At 50.1% G+C, this 25,140-nt stretch overlaps 1 protein-coding gene across 1 annotated transcript in view; it reads right to left on the bottom strand.

Annotated features, from left to right (window-relative positions):
* The window catches only part of IL17RD (interleukin 17 receptor D), a 65,663-nt gene extending 41,421 nt beyond the window's left edge, over positions 1 to 24,242 (bottom strand). The window contains exon 1 of the mRNA XM_014457706.2: positions 24,050 to 24,242. Coding sequence (XP_014313192.1) covers positions 24,050 to 24,175 — 126 coding nt within the window. The 5' untranslated portion in view covers positions 24,176 to 24,242. The remainder of the gene's footprint in view (positions 1 to 24,049) is intronic.
* Between the last annotated feature and the right edge of the window lie 898 nt (positions 24,243 to 25,140).

Below are 25,140 nucleotides of genomic sequence, written 5' to 3' on the forward strand. Positions count from 1 at the left end.
TGCCTGCCAGCCTGATCACCCCCTAACCACTCCCCTGCCAGCCTGATTGACATCTAACTGCTCCTCTGCCAGCCCAATCGCTCCAAATGCCCTCCCCTGCTGGCCTGGTCACCTCCAACTGCCCTCCCCTGCAGGCCTGGTCACCCCAACTGCCCTCCCCTGCCACCCTGGTCACCCCTAACTGCCCTCCCCTGCTGGCCTGTTTGCCTCCAACTTCCCTCCTTCCCCTATAGGCCTGGTTGCCCTCAACTGCCCTCCCCTGAAGGCCTGGTCGCCCCTAACTGTCCTCCCCTGCTGGCCTGATTGCCCACAACTGCCCTCCCCTGCAGGCCATCTTGTGGCCACATGGGAGTGGCCATCTTGTGTGTTGGAGTGATGGTCAATTTGCATATTACCTCTTTATTATATAGGGTGCACTAGAGGCCTGGTGCACTGAATTCATGCACTGCGGGGGGGGGGGTCCCCCTCAGCCCGGCCTGAGTCCTCTCACAGTCTGGAACCCCGCGGGGGAATGTCTGCCTGCTGGCTTAGGCCCACTCCCCGGCGAGCAGGCCTCAGCCGGCAGTCGGACATCCCTCTCGCAGTCTGGGACCCCTTGCTCCTTACCGCTCGCCTGCTCACTGCTCCTTAGCACTGCCGCGGAGGCGGGAGAGGCTCCCACCACCACTGCTGCACTCGCCAGCCATGAGCCTGGCTTCTGGATGAGCAGCACTCCCCTGTGGGAGCACACTGACCACCAGGGGGCAGCTCATGCACTGAGCGTCTGCTCCCTCGTGGTCAGTGTGCGTCATAGCAACTGGTCATTCTGCTGGTTGTTCCACCGGTCCGTCAATTTGCTTATTAGACTTTTATTATATAGGGTGTGTGTGTGTGTGTGTGTGTGTGTGTGTGTGTGTGTGTATCCATATACCCCTAACTAACTGGTCTAATAGCCAGCATTTAGAATAACCAACAATTTCTCAGAACTCAAAGAAAAATAAAAGTTAAAAAAAATAAGCTAGAACATTATTGGTAGAACTCAAAGTTATAAAGTTAAATTTCAATTCAGACAAATCTTTTTTTGTCCAAAGCTCATAAAATCTGTACATTTTTCCACAAGGCACAAAAATACAAACATTAATTTTCACACCATCATGTTTCGGATATTACTCAACACTTTTGGGCATTTGACAGATGCACCCCCACAGCACTGACAGGCTGGTGGATCCATTGTGGCTTTGTAGCTAACAACTTTCTTCCCCAAAAAGTAGGGGAATAAACAAAGCTGAAATGTGATTCATCTCTAAGAGGAGGCCTACGGGAATATTACACCTCTTGAGTTTATTTCCAGACACCCAGAGCAGCTCTAGAGAAAGGCGTATTCCAGGAAGCAGTACCCACTACACTGGTTAAATGCTTATCACTAATGAACATTTATTGGGTAGTAACAGAGCTATGGCCCTCATAACTTAACCACACTGCACTCATGTCTTCCTGAAGGTACAACTTCCATTCAGAAACATCATTTCTAAGGGCATAAAAAAAGAACTTCTGCAATCACCGGTTTAAAAAGAACCACATCCTCTCAGAAGTTTCCCAACGTAGCAAATGCCTCTTTATCTCATCTTTAAAAGTTTGATGATCTTTTGAAATCGTCTCCGTAACAGAAGAACTCCATGCCAACATCCTAGTAGGCTGATAAAATGAAGGATTAACCTCATTTTCTTAGCAACAATAAGCTTCCAGTAGGTTTGCCTCTAAGAAGACAGACACTATCTGATAAGAGATATACGGGTTCCACTGCAGGCCTTTGGGCTCAGATCTGGAACATCCTAACCGGACTGCATCTACTAAGAGGGCCTGGTAGCAAGAGCAGAACAGACAGGCCAGGGCTGTGAGCACCCTCCCCAACACTTGCAGTCGGGAAAGCAGGAAGAGTAATTTCTAAAGGGACACTTGCAGCCCCCTCTCCTCCCTTCCCCGCCCCCACCAAAACAACCATAAACTTTTAGCACCTCTCAAAGGCTTCAAGAGAGGCATAAAGGAGAACGTGTCGGCCTAGCCAAGGACCTTCGAATCAGTGCAATTTCTTTCTTTACAGTTTTATTAAAATATGCAAGCACAGTACTTATAAACAAAGGAGTCATTTCAGTTTTTGCTTGGAAAAATGGGAGCCAATACATTCCTTCTGGGAATTCAGGGTAAGAGCTTTACGAAAACAGTGTCCAGATGTGCTCAGAAATTCAGTCTGTTCTTTCTTTTGGGGAGAAGAGGAGGGAGAAACAAAGGGTGGGAGAGACATTTTATTAAAATTTGGGAAGGTTATTGGTTTTTCTTGGCTCCCACGCTAACCCTGCCCTCTGCTGACAAACCACACGGAGCACCTGAGGAGGGACCCTCTGGGCATCTCGGTGCAGGGACAGGGCCTGGTGACCTCAGGGCTGCCCGCCCGAGCCTCTGGACTCCGATAACTTCCAGAACGTCCTGAGTGGTGACAAAATGAGGGGAGAGCCTCTGAAAGCCAAAGATTCTCGAGTAAGATTCAAGCCTTTGTGTATTAAAACAACTACACTTGAGACAAACCTTCCTTTTTTAAAAAAAAAAAAATGCCTTTTTTAACTGAAATGTTTTGCCAACATCACATCCTAGTTTTAACCAGGAAGCTTTGCTGAGATTTGAAGCTTCCTCAACCCCGAGATTTAATTCCCAGAGTCCTTTTATGAAGTGCTCTTCCTTTTCAGAAGGGCTGATGCTGGCTCCAGGTACTGACGGTAAATGAGTGTTTCAAACGGAGCATAAATAAGGGAGACAGAGAGGCAGGCATATATTATGAATAAAAAGATAATCCTAATAATAGTTTACATTATCACAAACCAAAGTTTATATGAGCAGCTAAGCCCCCTTTCAAAGCAGAGGGCAGCTGCTGGTAGGGCGGAGGAAATGGTATGTCAGAAATGTGACCTACCTTCGAGTTTGTTTAACTCTGCTGTCAGCCACTGCTTCCTTCCGCCACCTTCCACTGGGATGGGGCGGGCGGTTACCCTTTGAAGTGTTTTCTTCGCAAAGGCAGAGGGAGCTCTCAACACTAGGAGAACCTCATCTCCACTGTTTCAGGAAACTCCTGGCAAAAGCCTAGTCACCCTCATCCGTCCCCTGAGGGTGAGAATGGTGACCCCACCAGACAGGCAGCCCTGGGGACACCCTCTTACTGCCCCCCAGGAGTCAGAGGTCCATGTCAGGATGAACAGTCTTGGTCCCAGGAGGCTGCCAGGACCCTACGGGAAGGAGGCTGGGGCGCGGAGACTGTGCTTACATCAGATCTGCCAAGTCGCTGAGATTCTCTGGGCATCACACGCTCCTGAAAATGTTGACCCCACACAAACCCCTTTAACCAAAAGTCCTAACATGTGTAAATTGGATATCTGTTCTCAGTGGGGTAATCCAGTCCTTATTCACAGAGTGTCCCAGATGCCCGAGTGCAAGGCCTGCTGGGCCCTGGGGGAGAGTCTAAGAGGGACCGAGATAAGGGTGAAGTGCCCAGGAAGGGACATTCCGGTGGAGGTGACAGATGCGTTACTTGATCCATGACTGGGTGAGTGGACAGGCACCTTTTGGACGTTACCAGATTCACATTTCCAAATGAGAACACTGGCGCCTCTCAAGCCACTTATCTGGAGTTAAATATGTCTATACCCACAGGCACAGGAGGTGCATCGGAACAGAGAAAGGGTCCCTTCCCATTTACCTCCTTGCTCCGTTTCCATTGATACGAAGCCCATTTCAAGATGTTTTTTTCCAGCCAAGAGCTTTCTGCAAAGGTGGAAGCTTACACCAGCCCAGGGCAGAACAAGGGGAAGGAGCGCCCAGCCAGGAGTGGACCCCAAGGCGCGGTGCCCCTACCTGCCCTCCCAGCCTCATGCAGCCGTCTGGCCCAGCCACCAAAGCACGCGGATGCACTCAGTGCGTCACCAGCTAATGGCACTGGGGAGACCCTCAAAGACTCTTGTGAGCGTAACAGACCAGGCATGGTGTCCAGTGTTCTTCTGGCAGAGCCCCTGAGCCACAGGCCCCTCGCCCTGGTGTTGGGAAGGTTCGGGAAGGCCGTCACAGCCCGGCTTTATCGGGGTGAGAGTATTTAGATGTAGAAGCTGCACACCCCAGGCACATCTGCTCTGCTGCTGCTGCAGGTGGAGGCACTGGTTTACAACCACCCAGGGCCTTCCCGGGGCAACCTGTCATCACTCCTGTCTAAGCTCAGAGCTTCCAGAGGGCGTGACCCCTGGAGATAAGGCTCTTCATCAAGTCAGCCTTCCTGGGGGCCCTCAAGCTGCAGGCCCTTCTGGCCTCTGAATGGGTGACCTCTTCCCCAACCCCTCACCATCTCTTCCTGCTCTGGCCTGTGTCACAGACCCCTCTGGAGGTGACCATCTTCCTGACGGCTTATCGGGCTTTCTTGTCTCCTCCTGCCCATCAGGGGACCCCAGCACAAACCTCCACCTCACCTCCTTAAAGCTCATCTCCACTTTTCCCTTCACGCTCTCCCCGGTCCCTGTAGGGCCACACACCCTTGTATTCTAAGTGCGAGTCCGTTGCTCTGTCTGTTGAGGTTGGCAAGGATTCCCCTTTGCAGAGGAAGGGGCTGCTTTCACGAGGCTCTTCCAGAAACGCTCTTATTGCAGCCAAGGGACCCACTAAGGCAGCACCACCTTAACCTGGGCAGGTGGTGAAGACTCAGAGGGGAACCTGGGCGACAGCAATCCCTGGGTGCGGAGCTGGGGTGTGGACAGAACACTCCTCTAACCTCTCTGGCTTTCCTAATAAGAGCTTGGTGCAAATGGGGGTGGGAGGGGGTAACAAAATTAACCTCTCAGCTCAGCAATTACCCACATGCAGATTACCTGTTGTCCTTGTTATCTGTGGCTGCCTTTCTCCTGCCCCTGCCACCACCTAGCACATACCCCGGGTCCTCTCCCCGACAGTTGCTGACAGAGCAGTCCAGGCCTCCGGGACTGTCAACACCCCCATGTAATTCTGAGCTCTTGGGGAGTCTGAGGTAGGGCCCTTGTTTATGGATTCAGTGATTGATGGGGCCCTAAAAGCTCCTGGCCCAGAAGACTAAATGGGTTGGAATCAATCATTAACAGTCGTGTCACGTTAAAAAACAAGCGATATGAGAGGGCCCTTGACCAGGTGAACAAATGCCCAGGAAATGCGAAGGATGGAGGCAGGTGGACACCCTGGGCAGCTCCGAATAAACAGGCAAATCAACAATGACTGGGGAGCCCCTGGGCTCACTTTGCAAAAACAAAGCAATCTATGTATGAATTTTTTAAAATTTCAAAACGATATGGAGGACAAATACTTTGCTTTCGTTAGAAAATATCTGGCCAGCTGGCGTGGCTCAGTAGTTGAGCATCAACCTATGAACCTGGAGGTCGTGGTTCAACTCCCGGTCAGAATTGGGGCACATGCCCGGTTGTGGGCTCGGTCCCCACTGTGGGGCGTGCAGGAGGCAGCTGATCGGTGATTCTCTCTCATCACTGATGTTTCTGTCTCTCTTTCCCTCTCCCTTCCTCTCTGAAACCAATAAAAATATATATTTTTTAAAAAGAAAATATCTGCAGAAAGGACCACACACAGGTGACCTTTCTCAAGAGAGATCAGAAGCAGACACCCAAGTGCAAGAGGCAAGAGTCTGGGTGGAAACAGAAGTGATCAATTCAATACGGAGATGGAGTGGGTAGGCCAGAAAAATGACACCCTCTGAATTAAAGGTTCTAGTTATCTCAATAAACATCATTGCTAAGTTCTTAAGAATAATTCTAGTCTGTCTGTCCCATTTTCCAAATAAAGAAACCGAGGGTCGGAAGGAAGGGTCACCTGCCCTGTCCGCAGTCACACTCAACTGGTCTGGGATGCCCGGCTCTCTTGTGTGGCACCAACATAAATGAGACAGTCTAACAGAATGGCTTCTACTCCAATGTCCAGATATATAAAAACTCCAGTACACTATGAAAAATTTATATTCTATTTATGGGAAATGCATAATCAATGCAAAATCGACCTTAGAAATTATATATATACTAGAGGCCCGATGCACAAAAATTTGTGCACTCGGGGGGTTGGGGGGGGGTCCCTCAGCCCGGCCTGTGCCCTCTCGCAGTCTGGGACCCCTCGGGAGATAACGACCTGCTGGCTTAGGCCTGCTCCCGGGTGGCAGAGGGCACGCCCAATCCCTAGGTGCAGCCCCTGGTCAGGCTCAGAGCAGGGCCGATTGGGGAGTTGGGCGCCGCCCCCTGTCATGCACAGAGCAGGGCGGATCGGGGGGTTGCGATGCCACCCTCAGTCACGCTCAGGGTAGGGCCGATTGGGGGGTTGGGGCACCGCCCCCTGTCACACTCAAGGCAGGGTCGATGGGGAGGTTGCGGCGCCACCCCGTCACACACAGAGCAGGGCCCATCAGGGGGTTGAGGCGCTGCCCCCTGTCACTCACAGAGCAGGGCCGATCAGGGGGTTGGGGCGCTGCCCCCTGTCACTCACAGAGCAGGGCCGATCAGGGGGTTGGGGCGCTGCCCCCTGTCACACACAGAGCAGGGTCGATCAGGGGGGTTGGGGCTCCATACCCTGTCACACACAGAGCAGGGTTGATCAGGGGATTGAGGAGCTCCCCCCTGTCACTCACAGAGTAGGGCCGACAGGGGAGTTGGGGCACCACCCCCTGTCACACACAGAGCAGGGTGGATCAGGGGGTTGGGGCGCTGCACCCTGTCACACTCAGGGCAGGGCCAATGGGGAGGTTATGGCTCTACCCCGTTACACACAGAGCAAGGCCTGTGGAGGGGGGTTGGGGCGCCACCCTCTATCACCCACAGAGCAGGGCCGATCAGGGGTTGGCACCGCACCCTGTCACACACAGAGCACAGGCAATCAGGGTTTGTGCGCTGCCCCTGTCACGCTGATCCGGTGCCGGGAGCCTCACTGCTCCGCTGATCCCGGTGCCAGGAGGCATATTACCCTTTTACTATATAGAATAGAGGCCTGGTGCATGGGTGGGGGCCGGCTGGTTTGCCCTGAAGGGTGTCCTGGATCAGGGTGGGGGTCCCCACTGGGGTGCCTGGCCAGTCTGGCTGAGGGGCTGAGGGCCGTTTTCAGGCTGGCGGGTGACTGAAGCTCCCAACTGCTTTTTTTCTTTTTTTTTTTTTTCTATTCTGGGCCAGCTTTAGCTCTGAGGCCTGGGCTGCTGAAAGCAGGTTTCTGGCCTTTACCTTCTGTATTTGATACAATGTTGTGGTCCAGCTGGCTGAAGCCTGGCTGACTGAAAGCCGGTTTCTGGGGTTTTGTTTAGCTTCTATATTTGCAACATAGTTGCTTAGAGTTGCAACTGAGAGGCCGGCAAGTCAGGCGGGGAACGTTGGAGTCCGCAGTCACTGGAGCAAGCAAGCCTCCCTGTTCACTTCAGTGCATGGCTGCCGGCTGCCATCTTGGCTGACAGTTAATTTGCATAATGATATGCTGATTAGCCAATGGGAAGGGTAGCGGTCATACGCTAATTACCATGTTTCTCTTTTATTAGTGTGTGTGTGTGTATATATATACATATATAAATATATATAAAACAAAGGTTTGCTAGCCAAATTGCTGGTACAAAAAGAATTCCCATGATAATACTTACATTTAACTGTTTTCATAATGTGTTGTTAAGTTCCAAAGATCCACTCAATCAATATTCTTATTTTAAAACCCTCGTTTATTCACTTAAACATTTGCCCTACTGCTCTCTACTAAGCAACATTTCATCCACACCTTCCTTTAATACTACCAGACTTACAAACACTACCACTTACTCAGAAGATAAATCACCAGGTAGCAAGATTCCGTCCTTCTCTAATAAATCCAAAATGAAAGAAGTATGATGTACCACCAAAATAACAGAGCCAATAGAAATTTTAAATGTCAATATTTTTGAGGCTATGGGAAAATAAGCAGTTATTCCTCTGGTAACAGACGGCCACGAATCAATCACTTAATAATTGCTATGTGGCCAAGCACAGAGCTAAATGTCTTAAAGACATTATCACACTTAGGTCTCAAGAAAATCCTGGAAGATAAACTACTATTAACCCATTTTACAGATGAAATTTCCCCAGGTCACAAAAAAATAGTAGCAAATGGTAGAGTCAGAATTTGTAGACCAAACTGGCCCTTTTCCCAAAACACAATTCTTCCCAGTCTCGACCATTCTACAGGGCGGCTGGTAAGCACGCAGCACGAGCTGCAACGCCTTCGCTCCACTTTGGGGAATGCATGCCAAGCAAACAAACCAACATGGTGAGGGGGGCGGGCAGAAAACCAATCTGTATGAAGATTTCACAGCAGCTTTATAACAGCAGTAACCTGGAAACAGCTGGCAAGGGGCAGGGGAGGGTACACAACATGAAAAGACCATGTGGCCACTAAAAGCGGCATGTCTGTGAACTATGTCAACACGTGAAAATATCTTTGGAAAACAAGTTTAAGTAAAAAAAATAGCCATAACAAAAATAAACACAGTGATTTCAACTCTACAGCAAGATGTATCTGTGTGCTCACGAGTGGGAGAATCAGCACTTAATGCCCATTAAGCTATTTTTTCTTTTTGCACTAGTTTGACGTCACCAGTCTGTAAGGGCCACACAAGGAAACCCTGCTTAAATACGCTGTGATTCCGAGTGCCCTTCTCTCCCTGATCCAAAAGGTGACGTTTTCATATAAAAATAAAATTAGCTCTACTAATTTGAAAGCCTAAGGCATTTAAAATAGTAAGTCCTATTTTAAAACCAGATTAACAAAACCTCCTTAGTGATAAGCTCGTACGTAGCTCATGAAAATTTTTGTTACCCATTTAGCAAATTTATTGAAGAACAAGTAAGTTTACAAATTGGAACATTATTTCCGTTCACCTTTTGGGTCGCACTAATAAAAGGCGCGCTCTCGGCATCTCACTCTTTTGTAACACATTGGGAAAAGCAGCGCTATTGAAGACAGCGTAAATCCATGGGGAGGGGGGTGTCTAAGAGTGCCTCAACACCAACCAAGACGGGGCCATGTGCTCTGGCATCAAGTGGGAGGCTTACGCCCAGTTACCGTTTTTATAAGATCTCATTCTCCAAAAAGGAGGAGGATATGCCCACGCAGGTTCGTCATCACACTCCGTCCAGGGAGGCAGGTGGGCCAGGCTCACCCTCAGTCAGACCAGACACCTCCTGTACATCGCTCCCCTGGGCCCTCCAATGGCTTCCTGGAAAGCCTATCACTTCAGGGGAACAGAAGTACAATTAAAGAGCATCCGGACTAACCAATCATCTTTTAAGACCAATGAGGTTGGGAAGTTGGGCAAGGAACGGGGCCAGAGCCGGTGCTCTCTGACTTCTGCACCAGGGGAAGCCGGGCAGATGCCTCCACTCGGCAAGACTGTCCTCTGCCCGGGCAGGCCCCACGTCAGTCTTCATTCCACGGTTCCTTTTCCTCTGTCCTTACCAACCCACACGTCCTCCGGTGTTCCCGTCTTGCCTAATTCTTGGGATGACTTACTATTGTCTTTCAAGCATAAAGGACCACTGGGCCCAGGGTGCACCTGGCACAGCGTCAAAGCCCCGACAGGACAATGTCTGCTTCCAAGGGCAAGCTATCCAAGATGGCAGCCTCAACCCACATGTGGCTACTTAAACTGAGATTCATTTGAGTAAATTAAATTCAGTTCCTCAGTCGTGCTAGCCACCTGTCAGTCACAAGTGATTGTTACTGGACTGTGTGGGGAAGGACAGTCCATCGCCACAGGACGTTCTACTGGACGGTGCTGGTCGGAGAGTTCAGCACCTGCCCACCTGCCTCTGCAGCTCCAGGTGACATCTCACAGCTGGACAACTCTCCCAGCTGTCACCAGGCACCATCTGCCACTTCATCTGACACCTAAGTGATAACTCAGTTTCACCCAGGCAGCATTTTGAGTTTACACGTAGGAGGATGGATGTTTGTTGGTGTACAGTTCCATGAGTTTTCACATGTAAACATATACAAGTAAATGTGTAAATGTATGCATTTGTGTATCCACCACCACCATCAGCATAAACAACAGTTCCATGATCCCCAGAAATTCCCTAGGACTGCCCCTTAGTCAAACCCGCCCTCCACACCCCAAAAACCCTGCCAACCACTAACCTGGCAGCTTTTGTAAAAACTCAGATTCCTGGCCTTCCCCTGGAAATCCCACTTAAGCAGGTCTGGGGTGAGGCCCGGAATCTCCCCTCACCCACCCCCACCCAAGAATGTTCCTCAGGTGATTCTGGTAATCAGCCAGGTTAGGGAACCTCTGCCTAATCCTAGTTTAATTTAATTATCAGCAAAGCCTTCTCCGGTACCTAGTCTTGCTCTCTTCCCACCCCCACGAGTTGCTTTGTTACACATGGCAGAAGTCCATCTCAGGCTGGGGGCGCGGAAGGCAGGGCAAGCCTGGCCGCTGGGGGCATGGGCAGGGAAAGAGCGCTGGCTCTGGTTTCTGGCGGAGACAGGCCTCTCTGAGTCACGTGGCCTCCCACCCTAATCCCTTCCTGGCTCTTTGTGCCATGGAGTCCTCATCTGGAAAAAAAGGAACCACATCAGAAATAACTACCTCCCTCCGAGGCTCATCGGGAAGCCGTGATTTAGAGACACACACCAAGGCCTGGGCGGCCAGGTACCCGTCCTGCATATATCCCCACCACACCCGGCTGCTCTCCTCACCCTGTTTACCTGACAGATGGATGTAGGAGGTCAGGACTCAAATTACAATAAAATTGCAGCCTTAAAAAAAAAAAATCAAAATGTGTTTTTCCTCCGAAATTCGTGATCCCAAGGGCCAGGGACCAAAGGCCATTTTTTAAAGGGGAATTTGGAAGAGTTGGCATCATCTCAGAAAACCCCCTCTGGTCAGAGAGTAAACAACAGTTACAAACAGGGTGAACACTTGAGTTCAGCCATCCACCTCCCCCTCGGCTCCTGCTCTGCTGAGGATTCCTGAAAAACACCGAGAAGTTTAAGATGATCAAAGGAAAAGTATGGCCAACATAAGACATGCTATCGGTTAACATCACATGTTTATTTAGCCCCACCAAGCCAAAGACAGAAGATTGTTTGAAAGGGAGAGAATGCCTGCTTAATCAAGTAAAAATGCATTCATTACTATGCTATTCAACTCGGCTTTCCTGAAATCAGACACTTTTGCCCCTAGACCATAAGATTGAAGCGATTTGAAATGAAAATATTTCCTGTCCACTGCTTGCCAGTTTCTAGCCCCAGAGTGATATAACAGATGACATCCAGTACAATAAATGCTTTTATTAACCATAAATTTGAGACTGCTTTAGGGATTTGAAGTGTTGGGTTTCATGCTGAAAAAAATGTAATGTTATCCACAGACCATCAGTGAGTCACAAAAACAGAGGCACAGGTTATGCTACTTTGATCAAATGATGGTCATCCCCCCCGCCCCCCCCCCCCCCGCAACACACACACACAAAATCGTCTTTTGCATTTAAAATCATAGTTGCATTCACAGCACATCTTCTAGGAGCACCACAATAGTTTAATCATATGTCTTGGAGAGTTTAATGGAAATTCATCCCGAGTGCGGATTTATAGAACCAGCAGCTTCTGTTAAACAGAAAGGAAATTGAAAAGTGTTATGAGGCTATGTGAGCTGAGAAATTCAAATACTAAAATGGGACCCCTAAATCAGAGTCTCCACCTCAGCACTACTGACAAAATGGGCCAGATAATTCTTTATTGGGAGGGCCAACTTGTGCACTGTGGGATGTTGACCAACATCCCTGGCCCCTGCCCACTAAATGCCAGTAGCGTCTGCTCCTCCCAGCTGGGACAACCAAAAATGTCTCCAGAGATTCCCAAAATCACCCCCAAATGAGAACTATTGCTCAAAGTCAAATTTCAGGCCATGTTTAGCAAATGCTGCCTGATTTCTCTTTATACAAAGACAATGAGGGGGGGGGGCAGGGCTCGCAGCCTTAGGCTCTCAGCCTCAGTGCCTCCAGTTCCTGGCCTCAGTGCCTCCCCCGCACAGAAATCCTTAGAGCCCCACCCCTTGCTTTGGGACATCAAAGGCGCCCTGCACTTCCACCAAAACCCAGGGGAGTAGAGCCATGGAAACAAGAACTTTCTCTCTCCTGCGACCAGAGCAAACCAGGCAAAGCAAAGGCACCGTGCACGCCTCCGAGGGGAGGCCCACCCCGGCCCAGCCTTTGTGTCGGGCCTGCATTCCAGCACAGGGCCCGGCCCACGGGGCTGGGCTGCCTGCATCCCCGCCAGCATCCAGAGTGCTGCTTTCTGGCCTTTCACTGTCAGGCCACAGAGGGGACCGGGGACTCGGTGCCAGAAAAGAAAATGAAAAGCGAAGTTGAACCTCTGTGGTCCATTCTCTGGATGCTGAATGTCCCACTATTACATCTCGGCATGACATTTCACGGCCAGCAGGGGAGGAGGCCCGGCCCTGAACGCTGAACAAATGGCAGGCGCACAGGCCCGCCCCTGTCCTCCCCGCCTCCTGGACTTATGAATAAAAGATGGGGGTTTTGTCTCTGCCGTTTCCCTGGTACCCTCAGGAATAACAACTTGTCGCTTTTTGATGTTTTAACTTACTTTGGAAAAATAATCAATATTAACTTTACGTGTCTTTGACCCTTGAATCTGGGGAAGGGACAAATAAAAGAAAGAAAAGCCATGTAATTAGGTAGAAGATAGTAATTCCGGTTAAACTAATGAACCTGTCTGTAAGGGGCTCTAATAAAATAATTTAGGCGCTACGCACGCACAGAACTAAAAGGCTGGAGACTGACTTTGAGAACATGTTTTGAGTGAAGTGGCCTTTACTGGAAATAAAGTTCAATGTTTTCTTAGCACAAAGGAAAGCAATGGCTGAATTTTGGCGTGAGGAAGCACTCAAGCGTAAACCTGCCCCGGCCAAATAGAGGTTTTAATAGGGACTCATTCCCAGTCGCTGAGGGCGACATCGACCACTGTCTGCAACAAGCCCACGTGAACAGCAATCGCCTGAAGCATTCTTGAGACACAGAGCTCCTAACTTTGAGAGAGCAATGTTCATTTCAAATGGTTTTTAAAGAAAGAGAGATTATAGCACAGCACAAATGACACTCTGCACCTTTCTGGACCCTCAGTAAGGAAGAGGGGAAGCCGAATGTAAAGCATCGTGTTCGTTTGTTTTTTAAAGACAATACAAGACTAAACTGGGTTGACTCATTAGGAAGGTCTCTGTGTACAATTTGAAGGTGAAAAACCAAATGTTTCTCATTGCCATAACTGCATCTATATTGTCTACCTACTGATACCTAAAATACAACGACTCACAGTATCACCTTTAGAAGGATCTTGCCAAAATATTTAACTTGACCCTAATCATGAGGAAATGATTAGAAATCCAAATTGTGGGACTGTCTACACAAGTGACCTGGACTCTTCAGAATGTGTATGTTGTAAAGGACCAAGGAAAAGGTGAAGGAACTGTTGTAGATAAAGCAGACAGGCCATCTAAACATAATGAGTGGCCTTGGCTGGGAGGCTTCATTGGTTGAAGCATGGTCCCACACACCGCAAGGCCGTGGGTTCAATTCTCGATCAGGGCACATACCCAGGTTGCAGAATAGTTCCCCAGTTGAGGCATGTGCAGGAGGCAACTGATCAATGTTTCTCTCTCACATCAATGTCTCTCTCTCTCTCTCTCTCTCTCTCTCCCTTCCTCTCTAAAATCAATTAAAGAAATGTCCTCACATAACAATTAAAAAAAAAACAAAAACGGTAATCAGCAATCTTGTCTGAATCCAGAATGTGATTCAAAATGAAATCATGAAGGACTGAGGTACACGTGGTAAAATGCTAAGAACTGGTGACTCTAGGCAAAGGGGAATTGGTGTTCATTTTGCTGTTCTTTCAACTTTTCTACAGGTTTGAAAATTTTCAGAATACAAACTACAGGAGAGACAGTACAGTAAAGAGAAGTCCCAGGTACAGGTGACTGGCTGGCTGGCTGCGGTCTGGGTGGGGGCAACAACAACGTCATCTTGCTGTTTAGTTTCAGAAAATGTATGCCCCAAAAATATTACTAATGTTTTTAAAGGAAAATTATATAGTCTTAATCCAGAATAGATCCAGGATAAATATAAAAACATTATAACATTCACTTCACTGGGCAGATATACACACAGCAGACATTTAAGACATTCATGTTTTACCGCTCTTTAAAAAGTCATAGGTCCCTTTAAAATCCCCTTTATGCCTTTGCCTAAAACTCTTCTGCAATGTGTCATTCTTTCTCCTCTTATCAGAATTCCAACGAATATAAAAACTTTTTAGATCGGCTCTTTAAACCTCCCCTTCTGCCCAAGCTCTCCGGGTTATCCAACCCCATCGTTTATTTAATGAGATAAAAGCAATGACGACACTAGTCTAGACCAACTCAAAAACTATCCCCTTAAAAGAAACGTGTGGCCCTTTAAGTAAAAGGAAGGAAGTTCAGTAGATGGGAAATGTGTTCAAGTGCAAAGATATCGGATAGAATTTCTGTCTCTCCAGGACTTCAAACAGGAGGAGAGCATGAGAGAAGCAGCCGTAGGAGGGTGACAGTCACCTTCGGCGCACGGGACACTGGGAAGGACGCTGGGGACCCACCGCTCTTGCCCCGCCTTGAAGCAGTCTTCGGGCAGCTCGACCAGATGTTACATTTTCTCTGCTTGATTTCAGTAAAACTGCATGACCTCTTTCTCAAATTAAAAAGGCAATGCTATTTTTTTAAACCACAGGAGCTATCTTTAGTGAAGGCTTCTAAGGATTTCATTAATTCATAGCCAGCCAACCAGGACTTTTCCCACAGTCTCCCACAAAAAGCTCGGGAAGTCACTGATTGCTTGGCTGGATCTGAATATGAGCAGAGAGGTAAGATCAGAAATATCTAGTTCCTCCCACAGGGAGGCAAGGCATGAAAATCAAAGCCAGGCAAAAACTCATTACCACAGCTGGCCGGCAAACCCACAGCCCCGGAAAGAAGGCAAAGAGCATCTCTGATTCTGGAGGGACCGTTCACAAGAGGGGACTGAAATAAAATGAGGCGCAGTGTGCATGCCTACTGAGGGCTGCTGGGAGGGAGGGAGGGCGGGCCCTTTCGTTCCCGTGGCTTCACACAGTCCCAGCCAGGATGCTTAGTTGGTGCTTAGCAGTAACTTTTTACACGCTTCTCTCATCTGCAGGGCAGCAATCGGGACAGGCCAAATATCCTCTTCAAGCAGCAGACAATTTGCAAAGTGCACTCCCATCCGACGCTGGCCCCAATCACGCCTCTACCACTCCCTGCAGCCCAGCAGCAGTCTGGGGCACACCGTGCCCATAATCTGTGGTGTGAATGAAGAAGTAGTGCCTATTTTTATGCTATTCTCAGCACCTAATGCACCATGATGGCCAATGTTAACAAGACATAAGGAACTACAACTTCAGAGGAAATTTTCATTGTAACTGCTCGCCTTACATGCCACCTCCTCACAGAAGCCACCCAAGATCGCCCACTTGTTCAGCCTGCTCTCATCTGCCCATTTCAATTCCCTGCAGAGCACTTTGTTATTCGAGAAACAGAGAGGGAGAAACTACTAGGTGTTTGCCACTGACCTTGTGATGCAGCAGAGACAGACAGGGAGAGGCCCTGCTCTCATGGAGCTGACCTTGCAGTGGAGGGGACAGACGGACAGACCAGAAAGCACTGTGTGTGTCTCCTGGTGAAAAGTTCTCTGGAGAAAAATAAAGTGAGGAAAAGGGGATAGAGGAGCAGTGGGGTTGCTATTTAAAGAGGGTGGTGACGTCTGGTATTTTGTTATCCTACTCAGGCCATATCGCATAGAAAGCACCACATACTCGCTGAATGAAAGAATGGTCACTGCAGGTCATTCTTAACAAGCCATTCATGTGCCGGAGAAACTGTCCGAGCTGCACCTCACCATTCCTAACAGGCACGTGCTGGCAAATTCACGGGACCCCATTATCTAGTCCCAACCTCCATCTTCAGCTTTCCTGTCCCTTTGCCCTCCAATGAGCCACCCTCCTCCAGCTTTGCTCACATCTCTCTTTCTGCCTAGACTGTCACCTCATGCCCAGGTGGTGTGGCTCAGTGGTTGAACGTCAACCCATGAACCAGGAGGTCACAGTTCCATCCCAGGACAGAGCACAGGCCTGGGTTGTGGGCTTGATCTCCAGTAGGGGGCGTGCAGGAGGCAGCTGATCAATGTTTCTATCTCTCTCTCCCTCTCCCTTCCTCTCTCTGAAATAAAAATAAAAAACAAAAACAAACTGTCACCCCTCCTCCTGGTTCCACTCACCAAGAGGCCCTGCTCCACGTCCCCTCAGTAAGACCTGACTTCAGCCATCCTGATCCTCTAAACCACCCACAATACGCTTCTTCTTCATACACAAATCAAGTTTCCGCTGCTTTTTTCACCACATCACTGCCAACGGCTGGATGCATTCTCACCAACTCTGGAAGCACGCTGGGGCGGGTCTGACTTGACTAAAGGTGGGCCTTGTGGCACAGGTGAAATCCACACGGGGAGGCCAAGTGGTGGTGGAAAAGCCTCACAGAGAAAGGTGGGCCTCCACCAAAGCAGGGGAAACTGAGGCAAGGCAAGCAAGAAGGCAGAGTCACTGGGAACCAACTGAGAAACAGACTAAAAGCCAGACTTCGCCTCGGGCACTGGCTCGCCATCACTGCAGAACCGCTCCACCATCTGACACAGGGTAGCTGCTCCAACAGTCTCCTGCCTCCTCACTCCAAATAAGTCTTTTTAAACTTTAGACATTGCGCAGTTACAATAAATGCTAACCGTGTGAGTGCCTGTGCCCCACCCAGAGCAAACGGGCCCACTGCAGGGGAAGATGGGCATCAACTGCCACTCAGCAGGGCCCACAATGGCGGCTGCGCCTGCATTTGGTCTGGATTGCATTGCATTTTCCTCAGATAAAAGGAGGGCCGTTTCAGGAGAGGAGAAACCAGAAATCACCTGGACAGAATAAAACCACAGAGAAATTTCTAAACCATATGGCCTGTCTCAGGAAAATGGACCTCTTCGTTCCAAGGAAACCCTCCTTCTATCCCCATCCACCCTCCCCCTCTTGAGTAAAACTGTCCATCCCAGAACAGAAGTCTGGGGCATAGCCAGCATTTTTTTTAAAAGGGTTACCATTCAATGGGGGGGGGGGGGGGGGTCTACAAAACTGACAAAACAGAACACTTGGAAAGACTCCTAGTTTTCAAGAGAATAAAGTACTTTCTAAACCTAAAGAGTTAGGTTTTTAAAGTCGAATCCCTTATGATTTCAAAGGATTCATTTAAAGTATTCGCTTAAGGTGTGAGATGTAAATATCCATCTGAACATTTTAATGAATACTATTAATTTCCCTTCCCTTTTCAAAGTTGCTCTTCCCACTTTATATGGCATTTCTGATAAGTTCAAGCAAGCTTCCCTACAAAGTAGTAATTTTTCATGAAAAGCCTCATGATTAATGTCTATTAGAGCAGTTTAGAAGAAGCATGCAATAAAATTACAATTTGCTCAACTCCCAACAATACTTACCATCTACTGCCCTTTCGATTCTTAAGGTACCAGCCTTATGCAAATAAGACATTTACCATTAGGTGTACTACAAAACAAATGCTTCTAGAAAGTGCACAGTAGAGGTAGTTTTCATTTGCGCTATTAAATCAGACAATTTATAGGGCAACTTCCGTTTTAGAAGAGAATTACATGTGTGTTCACATCACATCTTTATTTTGTCATCCATCTAGTGATTTGTTGAGGACAGCTGGTACCTATTAAGTCCCCCCTTTAAATGTTGTAGCCTTAATTAGCTACATCCACCTTCCCCCAACATTTCCAAACAAGGAACCAAAGAAAAGGGAAGCTGTTTTTATCATGGATACTTCGAACAATGGAGTTGTAAATGTTAAAATAATAGTCTCCATTAGAAACTAACTAGTTATTCCTTTTTTAGGCCCCTTGATAAAAACAAGATACAGATGGAGTTCAAATTTCCAATCTTTGTTACTTAGGTAATTTTTTAATTGTTCAATTTTTCGTTTCCTGCCTGCTGTTATTAATTAAACCTTCTTTTAAGATACTGCTTGGGAAAGGATGAGGGCCAGTCTCCCCGGAGATAGATTCGGTATTATTTATGCTACAAACTTCCCACTTGGACTTCTGAGCACATGAGACCAAGCAGACGGAGTCTGCAAGCAGAGAGCAAGCCCCCACGGTTGTCTGTGAACAGACAGCATGCTCTTCCCAGACACTGCAGAGTTTCCAACTTACACAATGAGAAATCCAGTTGATCAAATCGTTTTTATCTGCCATATGCAGACAAAACATACACTACTTTGATGACAATTTAGGCTTCCCTTCTTTAAAGAAAAAAAAAGTACCCATTCGTGCATTCAGAACTTCAAGTGTGAATTACGTCAACAGGCTAAATTCTGAGCAAGGTATGGAGCCATCTCAAGGATTCCCCCTCAGATCTGTTTTCTTAGAGACATGCCCCAGCTTTCATCTGCAGTAAGACTATCTGTTTCAATAGGATGTGATCACTCCTGGGCTTGTGTCTTTTCAATCAGCCAGTGGCCCTGCGGGGTTTAGAGTGGCAGAAAGGAAGTGGCCTGTGGTTAAACAGAGGAAATACCAAGGCATTTTAATAGAGCAAATAGTCTCTTTACTTCCCACCAGGAAGAGCTTCAAAGGCCCCGGGCCCTGGAGGAGACAATGTGTTGCTGGGCCATCAGTTACCTAAACGTGTGGCAGGCCCATTCAGAAGGACGCAGCAGCCAAGACAAACACTGCCCAGGAGGACACTGCCTCCCGCCCGCTGGGCCAGCCAGGATACCAGGAGATGGGGCCCAACAGCACCAGCACAGACAGCCCCCTGGGCTTGCTGGAGGCAAGGAGACCCTCCAAATGCAAAATGGAAAAGATCTCAGCTGCCAAGCTAGGGTGGCAGGAGAGAGGTCGGCTCCAATGGAGCTGCCCCCACCCCAGCCAGTGAAGTTCCCACCTTAAAAATCAAGGGTGGGGGCCCAAGCTTCCAGAAGCCTAAAAACCCATCCATCAGAGGCAGGCCCGACAGGCAGTGAGGAGGAATGAAAGGGACAATTAATTGTGATGGGGTGGCCCCAGCAGCAGCAGCAGCCATCTGCTGGGGCAGGGTATGTAAAAGTTTAGTGACCAATGTGGGGAAAGAGGGCTTGAAATGTTAAAACACACACACACACACACACACACACACACACACACACACAACACCACATTTTAGGCCAAATGGAGCTTGAAAAATACTCAACTTAAAATAAAGACTTAAAAAGGCATTAGCAGTTCTTTCCTTTGCAGGGAAGCGTCTGTGAGGTTTGAACGGCTGAGAATATAATTTGGATCCTGCTCGACTCTTTCCTGAGACTGTTTTCCAGACAAGGCCAGCTGTTCTGGGGAGGAACCCAGTGGGAGTGTCAGGTCCCCTTCCCTCCCGGCCTCCTCTTCAACCCCAGGCCAGAGGCACCCACTCAAATGGGGATGCCCTGCCCAGCTGGCTCCCCACGTCCTCCCAGTCAACCTGACCCCTTTCCTTGTCCGGGGCTCTGACACAGTCTCCACTCTCACCTCTAAGCCCAATGAAATGATTTAAAATCAAACTGATTTTTTTTTTCAAACTGATTTTAAACGTTTAGAATGTGGCTTCTCTCCCCTTTCTCCTGATCCTGGAAGCCTGTCCCCTAAAGCAATGTCTCTCATCCTTGAGGGAGCATCAGAGGAACTTGTTAAAATGCCAATTCCTGGGCTCCCCCTCACTCCCATGCTTGTCCCATTCACCTTGAATCTGCATTTTAACCAGCTCCCAAGGCAATCCTGATGCTGGAAGCCTCTGGACTCACAGTGAGAAGTCTTGTTCGGAAGTGGTTGCTGGTCGCATTCACCCAGCTTCATCCCGAGTTAATAACTAGCACAATGCCCCAGGCGCTGCAGGGGCTCGGGGTCGAGTGGGGAGAGAAGGGAGGGCTGCTCAAGAGAGATGGACGGGGGCCAGGAGGGTTCCCAATTAACACTGCAGAGCGGGTCGGAAGAAGTATTGTACTTATAAAAAACGTCCCTTTGAAAAAAATGTGTCAACCAGCACTGAGTCCCTTCTAATCAAAAATTCAGTAAGGGACACACAAGCATGTATAACACGGACAACATGGCCACGGGACAGGCAGACCAGATGTGGGCTTGGGAGCCCTGAGCTGCAAGTGAATGAAAACGCATCCAATTCAGAATCAAATAAACATGCCTGGGCCCACAGCCAAGGAGAGTTCTTGGATCGGACTTTATCAGGGACCTAAATTTTAACCAGCTGGAACCTCTGCTTTTCCAAGTACCACCCTATTCCTTCCTACCTTTTGAGATGAAGTATTTGCCTTAAATGGGAAACTTGCACTTCACTGTAAAGACAATGCCAGCATTCTAGCTTCCTGAATTCCTGAAGCAGCACACATTTGGGGGCTAGAAGTTGTGTTCCAGGCTAAGAGACCAGAGAAGGTGTACCCCATTTAGGTAGGAAGGTAAGCAGTGTTTCTCCTCCCCCACTGCAGGAAAAGCCACTAAAATAAAAACCTGCAGAAGAAGACTCCTAATTGCTCCATAAACAGGCTCCTCAGACACTCAGCAAGACAAAGGGGGAGGAAACCCTCAGCACAAGTCATTGACAGAAAGTTACCCAACACAAACCAACCCATCTCACTACGGAAAAGCATGAGTTCAGACCCAGTGTCAGTGACGATGCAAGACTTCCCCGCTACAAGTTTGCAAATTGGTGCTTTTGGGGAAAGTGTATTTATTCCTCAAAGAGCAACTTTACCTGGCAAGAGCCCTAAGAGTTTTTTTTTTTAGTTAAGTAGTGGAGGAAGTGTGCCCATAACTCATTTCTAAAACACAGAGCTGTGTTCAAGATGGTATCGGCCCTTAATTGCACCGCTAATAATGGGGAGGTTGTGAAATCTGACCACGTAAACCAGGCCGGCTCCTCTGAGAGCAGCCCTAAAGGGTGTGTTAGCAGAGCTGCCAGGGGAGGGTTAGCTGGCTGCAGTCACAAGTCCTGGGAAAATACACATTCTTGCAGGGGCAAGAGTTCCTGGAACAAACGCTTCCTGGAGATCAAGGGGCTATTCGCTTCGCTCCTCTCCAGCACCCAGATCACGCCCCTCCTTCAGGGCTCTCTCTCCACCCCGCTGTCCCCCTCTGAGGTTCTGTGTGGCCTGGACCCGTGGGAAGTCCGCTCCTATTTGCATCACCCATAATCGACCCTTAGTCGTCTATGTTCACATAGCCCCAGCCATACTTGAAGCAACCTCAGAACTGAGAACATCTGTCTGTGGACTAAACACTCACTATCGGGTAGGAGACTCAGACATGAATCAAATACACAGGTTCCTGTACACCAGCACTTTTCTAGACCGTCCTTTGACAGAAATTTCTGGAAGAACTTAGCTAGAGAGGTGGGAGCAGGGAAAGCTTCCCGCAGGAACTGATGCTGTAGCTGAGAGGAGAGGCTGAGGTGTAACAAGAAGGAACAACAGCAGGAAGAGCATGTGCCTGAGCCTGCGGTGGAGAGGACACTGGAGCCTGCTGCTCTGATCTCTCCCCCACTTCTTAAAATCTATCACTGAACACAGGCTTTAGCAGGGTCTAATGGGGTTCAGCCATGATGTGCAGGGCTCCAGGCTCTGAGGCCGCCACATGAGGTTAGGTGCCTGCTGGCAGAAACTGTCTGAAGACGCAGATGTGAACAAATGCAGATGATGTAGTCTGGTGAGAACCAAAGTGCAAGGACCTGCATGAGAAGGCAAAGCAAGGGGCATGGCATTCTGGGAGGCCTTCTCAGGGGAGGCATCACCTGAGCTGAGTCTTAGGCCAAGCAGGTTCTCAGAGAAAAAAGGCATCCCAGGATCAACCTGCCTTTGCAGCAAAAAGGGCACAGGAGTTAGGAAGCAGGGTGAGAGGGGCTGGGAAGCTGGATATGAGGGCAGGTAAACAAGCTGGGTCAGGGAAAGCTGGTGGCTCCATCGCATGCACCAAAAGGCAAGTCCAAGAGAGAAGGAGCCGTGCAGGTCCGGAAGAGCCTGGAACCTGGAGATGGCCCAGAGGCTTCCATGCTCATCAAGAAGGGGACGAAGATGACCCAAGGAAAGTTCTGGTGGAGCCCCAACTAGAAGCTGTGGTGGGAGAGGGGTCAGCATAAAGGTGAGGCCCCTGGGGAAAGGGCACCATGAATTCTGTGGGGGTGCAGGTTGAGGGGAAGAGAACACATTCCCGCAGGAAGAGAGAACAGGCTTGGCTCCCCACCGCATGAAAACTTCACAAGCTTTGTGTCCTGACACATGAAGCCACTTGGGCAATTGCAGAAAAACAGGAAATTGGACTGATTCACCTATGCCGTCATACGAAATCCGGGCATAAAATGCCTGGGATGCTGTTACTGTTATTCAAGAGCCAACTATCAGTCCAAATCCAAAAAACCGAGGAGGATCAACATGAGAAAGCTTTAAGGAAAACTTATAACTGGAAACTTGGTATCTATTTCTTCTTAAATAAAAACACAAAAGTGGTATTTTATTAAAGTGGGAGAGAGTAAGAAAATGTGATGTTTCACTCTAGGAAGGAGGTTTTATATTCACTGTGGGGTTGAGAGATGGCAGGCTATGGCTGTCTCATAGTGCAGCTCGGGGGTTTACAGACACCCCAGCTGCCGGGCTCACACCTGGCTTTCCACACTGTGTTTCTCAGGATGTGGGGTAAGTGAGCGAGAGGCATCAGCCTGTGGCCCTAACTGTGGCCTTAACTGGGTGTCAGGTCTTAGGCTCTGACAGTGCTGAGGCCCTCCGGGCACTCTAGAAGCTGTGGGTCAACCCATCCCTCGGAGCAACAGCGCTGGGGAAAGTAGGAAATCCCCATTTACTCCCATTCTCCAGGTGAAGAAATTGAGGCTCATGGCTGCACAGGAGCAGAGCTGCCTGCGCACAACGCCCAGCCCGTGTCCTCTACACAAGGCTGAAGGCTGTGAGTGCCCTGATGCCGGCCCGCCCTGGCTTCCGTGGGAGGCACGGGGCAGATGGATGCAGCCTCCAGAACCCGGGACCGCGGCGCCGAGGTGCGCCCAGGCCCGCACCCCGTGCCCGTCCGCCCAGACAGCACCCAGGGAGCGCTCGGCTCCTGGGACCGGGCTCCAAGCACATGCTGTCTCGGACACCTGACCGAGTCTCGGACACCTGACCGAGATGACAAACTCTTGCCTCCCTTCGGCGATGAAAAATATCCTCAGTTGGGGCGGGGATCATCCGCGAGACTATCCGCAGATGCAGGGGTGAATGGGGAACCAAAATGTCCCAGCAAGTCAGGAGTCGGGGGTGGTGTGAAAGTGGAGACGGCGGGATGGATTAGAAGGAACAAAGCGGCCGCGAGCGGGGGCGCACCCCTCCCCGGAGCTCGGGGTCCGCTCCTGGCAGTCCCGCGAGTCTGCAGAGCCCGGGGAAGACGCCCACTCCCGCTCAGGAAAGCGTCCCACGACTGGACAGCTCGGAGGGTCCCAGCTCCGGGGAGCACAACCCTGAGGCGTCGTCGGAGGTCCCGGACCAGGAACAAAAGATGGGGCGCCCTTCTTCCCCCCGCCGCCCTACTCCCACCCGCCGCCGGGCGCCCCTCTCGCCCGCCTCCGGGAGCGGGACCCGGGCCCGTGGCCGCGTCTCATTAGCAACACAAAGCCGGGGGTCTGCGGCCCCTTTCATCCGAGCCGGGGCTGGCGGACGCGAGCCCCGAGAGGGAGGGAGGTCTGGAGCCGCGGGGACCCCGGCCCGGCAGCGGACCCCGCAGAAAGCGAGCAAGTCCGCGCGAGCTCCGCCGCCCGCGAGCACCTGTGCGCGCCGCGCCCGCCCGCCGCGCCTGTGGGGACCGCGAGAAAACCGCTGTTCTCTCCTTACCCTCCAGCCACAGGTGTCGGCGCCCCGCGCTCTGCCGGAGCCCCCCGCGGCCACGGCCAGCTGCGAGCCGTTGAGACAGGCGTTGACAGTGAAGAAGACAGAGCAGAGCTGCAGCCACGGGGCCATGCCGTGCGCTCACCCACCCCGGCCGTAGTCTGCGCCCCGGACGACCGCCGCGAGGCAGCCCGAGTGGGCGGTGGCGCCGGCGGCAGCGGCGGCCGAGTGGGCCGTGCACCGAGCATGCGGCGCCGACCCGTGCTCCGCCCCTTCCCTCTAGGCCCCGCCCCCCAGCCGAACTCCCGTGCCCTGGCCCCGCCCCTCCAGTCTGGCCCTCCTTCTTAGCTCCGCCCCTCCTTCTAAGCCACACCCCTATGGTCACGCCCCAAGTAACCTCCGAGAAGTTGGCAGCTACAGTAAAAGACCCCTCACCTGAGGTCTTTTTTTTAAAAAATATATTTTATTGATATTTTTACAGAGAGGAAGGGAGAGGGATAGAGAGTCAGAAACATCGATGAGAGAGAAACATCGATCAGCTGCCTCCTGCACATCCCCTACTGGGGATGTGCCTGCAACCAAGGTACATGCCCTTGACCAGAATCGAACCTGGGACCCTTCAGTCCACAGGCCGACGCTCTATCCACTGAGCCAAACCACTCAGGGCAGGTCTTTTTTTTTTTAATGCAAAGGATTTGTGCAAGTGATGCCTGCTCCCTTCAAAAACTTGGGAAAATGCAAAGAATATAATAACAGTTTTAATAATCCTATATAATAAAAGACTAATATGCAAATCGACTGAACGGCGGAATGACCGGTCGCTATGACACGCACTGACCACGAGGGGGCAGATGCTTAACGCAGGAGCTGCCCCCTGGTGGTCAGTGTGCTCCCACAGGGGGAGCGCCACTCGGCCAGAAGTGGGGCTCAGGACTGGCAAGTGCAGCTGCGGTGGCACGAGCCTCTCCTGCATCCGTGGCAGCGCTAAGGATGTCTGGCTACTGGCTTAGGCCCACTCCCTGGACTGCAAGAGGGCGTAGGCCAGGCTGAGGGACCCCCACACCCTCCCCTCTGCCCCCAAGTGCCCGAATTTCATG

The sequence above is a fragment of the Myotis lucifugus genome, unplaced genomic scaffold, assembly GCF_000147115.1.
Source record: "Myotis lucifugus unplaced genomic scaffold, Myoluc2.0 scaffold_83, whole genome shotgun sequence".
In the NCBI taxonomy this organism is placed as follows: domain Eukaryota; kingdom Metazoa; phylum Chordata; class Mammalia; order Chiroptera; family Vespertilionidae; genus Myotis; species Myotis lucifugus.